This window comes from Sinocyclocheilus anshuiensis, unplaced genomic scaffold, assembly GCF_001515605.1.
Source record: "Sinocyclocheilus anshuiensis isolate Anshui unplaced genomic scaffold, SAMN03320099.WGS_v1.1 scaffold1551, whole genome shotgun sequence".
In the NCBI taxonomy this organism is placed as follows: Eukaryota; Metazoa; Chordata; class Actinopteri; order Cypriniformes; family Cyprinidae; genus Sinocyclocheilus; species Sinocyclocheilus anshuiensis.
In genome coordinates this window covers 39,167-42,831 of record NW_015552660.1, presented here as the reverse complement: position 1 = coordinate 42,831, position 3,665 = coordinate 39,167, and the positions used below count along the sequence as shown (strand labels likewise).

Genomic DNA, 3,665 nt, shown 5'->3' with positions numbered 1-3,665 from the left:
GGAATGCCAACTGATAGCTTACAGACCTCAGCCTGCTGAGAGAACTAATCCCAATATTTTCTTTAGTGCATGCAGTTGCATTGGCCTTGATTTAAGGTCAAGTAATATTACTGCAGAGAAGAACATCATGGATATAAATGAGAGCTTAGTGGTTGTCAGGGCCGTTTCTAGTCATAGGCGAGCTAGGCGTTCGCCTAGAGGGATTTCGCCTAGGGCGTCAAATTGGCTAGAAACGGCCCTGGTGGTTGTGCAAACTTACAGAAATCATTCCTTTTGTAGTCGTACTATGAGAGTCTATTCAGCACAACATGGTAACCTTCAAAACAGACTGATGAAATAAATAGCTTCTAAGAGCTTGTAGGCAATCTTTCACTAGATGATACAGATATTTACCTTTTGAGCTCCACGACTCTGAAGCCGGAAAAGAAGGAAAATGGAATAAAATCCAAGACACAACAGGAAAATTCCTACCAGACCATCAAATCTACTATAATTTTAACAATTCCACAAGAAAATATATGAGGCATAATTACTGGTGTTGATGTTGTTTTATTTGCACAATGAAATGGCATTACAAAAATTAAATAAAATCATCTTAACTTACAAAATACAAAAAATAAATTCATAAATCTGAAACATACTTATCAAGCAGCAATGGATCTCAAGCTGAATAACTGAAGTACCAACCTGCTAAGAGAACATATTCACAGTTGCCAAATATTGTGCGTGTGCACTGAATCACAATACACAGTTCCATTCATTTTCTGTCATTTAATGCTTTTAAATATTGGCACTTTGACTTTTTGATGTCTTATTCAGCAGGCAAAATGAATGAAAATTGTATATATAAATAAACACCAAAACAGCATGGCAATGAATCCTTGAGTCATAAACAGTAGCATTTTTTCATGGTCAGCACAGCCATAGTATCACATTTCTCTGGGAATCAAATAACTGTGTGCAGAATAATCACACAAGCTACGCAGTGTAATAAGATCGTCTACATTCTCAGCATCCTCCAGTGATGGTTGCTTAGTTTTGCCTTGCAAGCCAACATCTCACAATCAGTACCTTGACGTCAAACAGAAAAAAAGCTTATACACACAGAGAGGGCAGTCCATACCAGCAGCAGCAGATCTCCTTGAAGGTCTTCCTCATCTCTTGGCTCCTGAAGGCATAGATGAGAGGGTCTATGACCGAGTTGCACATAATGAGGATCAGGTACATGTTGAAGTGGGACATGAAGCAGATGCAATAAGGGTTCCGTGGGCAGGAAATCATGAGGATGAGGTGCAAGAAAAAGGGAGCCCAGCACACCACGAATACACCCAGCAGGATAGTGATGGTGATGGCCCCTTTCATATTTGCCGCCTGCCAGATAGGGCCGTTGCCAGGGAGGGCGGCAATGCGCTTCATGTGCAGTCGGGCTAGAAGAAACATGTGGACGTAGAGCGAGGCCATAAGCGCCAGCATGGTGAAGAACATGCTGATAAGGCAGATTAGAACGGTGGGGCTCTCCGAGTACACGATAAAGAGCACGCCAGAGACCGTGCAGAAGGTCCAGATGCAGGTGATGATGGTGCCCGCCCGCCGTTGGGTCATGATGTTGTGGTAGCGCAAGGCGTAGAAGATCGTGATGTAGCGGTCCACCGCGATGGCCAACAAACTCCAAATGGAGGCCAACAGTGAGCTACAAATCATTGAGTCAAAAATGTTGTCCATGTTCTTGATGATGCTCTCGCGATTGGTCAGGTTGCCCCCCGTGATGAGCGCCATCACAACCGTTTCGGAGGCATTGGAGACACTGACCAACAAGTCTGCTACGGCTAAACTGCAGATAAAGAAATACATGGGAGAATGAAGGTTCTTGTTCTTGACAATAGCCGCAATCACCAGAATGTTCTCCAGGAGACTGACGAGCCCGAGCGTGAGGAAGACCTCTGTGGAGATGAGCAGCTGCTCATAGCATCCAGAGGCTGATCCTCTCTCGCCCTGAGCAGGCTTTCCCACCGGTAATGCTCTCTGGCTGTGATTCCGGTATGAATGCTGCAGTCCATGATGATGTGAGGTGTTCATTTCCCTGAATATCCGTAGTCAGTGGTTTGATCTGTGTCTACTTCAGTCTGGTGAATTCAAATTGAGCATCATCCATCATGTAGATCAAAGAAAGTAGGTACTGTGTGAGCATCCGTCACCTCACCTCTGTGATAACTCTTCCTCCAAATCAGCAAAAACATCCGACAATTGTCTGCAAGAGCCTCTTACACAAAACAAAAATAAATATATAAATGTAAAAAATAGAGACAGAAACTTGCAGACAGAGAATCAGAGGATAGGAGACGGCGTCAATTGACCGAATCTGAAAACGCTGACTCTTGTTTCAACACTGTTGAAGTGCAAACAGCATTCAGAGTGAGGCACTCAGTCTCCAGAGCTTCCAGCATTTGGCAGGCAGGCAAGTGAGATACTCTTGTCTCTACAGCCACTGTCTGGCACGCTGAGCCCAGGCTCCTCCCCCAGCTTTCTCCAATGTCAGGCAGTTTCGATGGGTGAATGTAAGCTAATATCAGAAGGAGTTCAGTGTATGAATGGGGTTGCCTCTGTTTACAACAAATAGATAAAATCCTTTATTGGAGGTGTTTTCTTAAAGCATTTTGGTGGTATGTTTATAAAATCAAGTAATTCAAGGAACAAGCACTGATTGTATCTTGCGAGTGTGATTATATTTAAATATAAATGATTCAGTGATTCACTGTGACAATCACTTGTTTAATTTCTGAATGAATTGGCTATATTAATGATCCAATGATTCACTCAAAGAGAGACACTTTTTTAATTTCTGAATAAATCTGAAGATATTCCATAAATTGAATGAATCTGTTAAATAACTGATTCAGTGATTCACTCATAAAGATGGTCAATTCTTTAGTTTCTAACATAATCTGTTTTGAAAGATTTGGTTATATGAATGATTTAATGATTCAGATCGTTTTGATTGTCAATTAACTAGTGTTGTTGAACACTAGAAGTGATACATATAGTGAGAGGTCGCAGTGCTGTTGGACTGAATATATGCTGCTCAGCCAATCAAATTCGAGGACCAGAACTAATTGTTGATTAATATAAGTTATTGCCTGTTGTTTTATTTAAAGATTCGGATTAGCATCTAACAAATCACCTCATTCACATTTTACAAATGCTTAATGAGGCTCATGAATCAGAGCTGACTCCTTTCTCGTTAGCCTATTGATTATACAGTTTTATGTCCAAACGTAGAAAATCAATTACAGTCAAAAGAGCCTGAAGAAAGGGACTGACCCCTTCTGTGATCACTACATGGGGATAGACACTATGAATACTACACGAACAACAGCTAATCCAGTTTAGTGAAGAGGTGAGACAAACAGGTTTTCGTTGAGCAAAAAAAAAAAGAAACTGGAAAAGAAGAAATTGAATGAGATTTGTAAAGCTGATATGTTAAGCAAAGCTATTCTTTCTGAGATAACTGATTATGACATTGCAGTAACATAAACAATATTAAAAAATCTGACTAATGCTTAATAATGATCCTAAAATGTATAATATAATGCACACTTTCAATCCCCTGAAACTGAGCATATTGAAATCTTAATTTATAAGATTGCCTCGTCTATCTCAAAGGGAGA

The 3,665-nt window shown here is 40.7% G+C and overlaps 1 protein-coding gene across 1 annotated transcript; it reads right to left on the bottom strand.

Annotated features, from left to right (window-relative positions):
* Nucleotides 1-942: 942 nt before the first annotated feature.
* Nucleotides 943-2,247, bottom strand: LOC107667291 (melanocortin receptor 4-like). Its single transcript, XM_016458933.1, has one exon. The coding sequence runs from the start codon at nt 2,074-2,076 to the stop codon at nt 1,096-1,098; it is 981 nt and encodes a 326-aa protein (XP_016314419.1). The 5' UTR covers nt 2,077-2,247; the 3' UTR covers nt 943-1,095.
* Between the last annotated feature and the right edge of the window lie 1,418 nt (nt 2,248-3,665).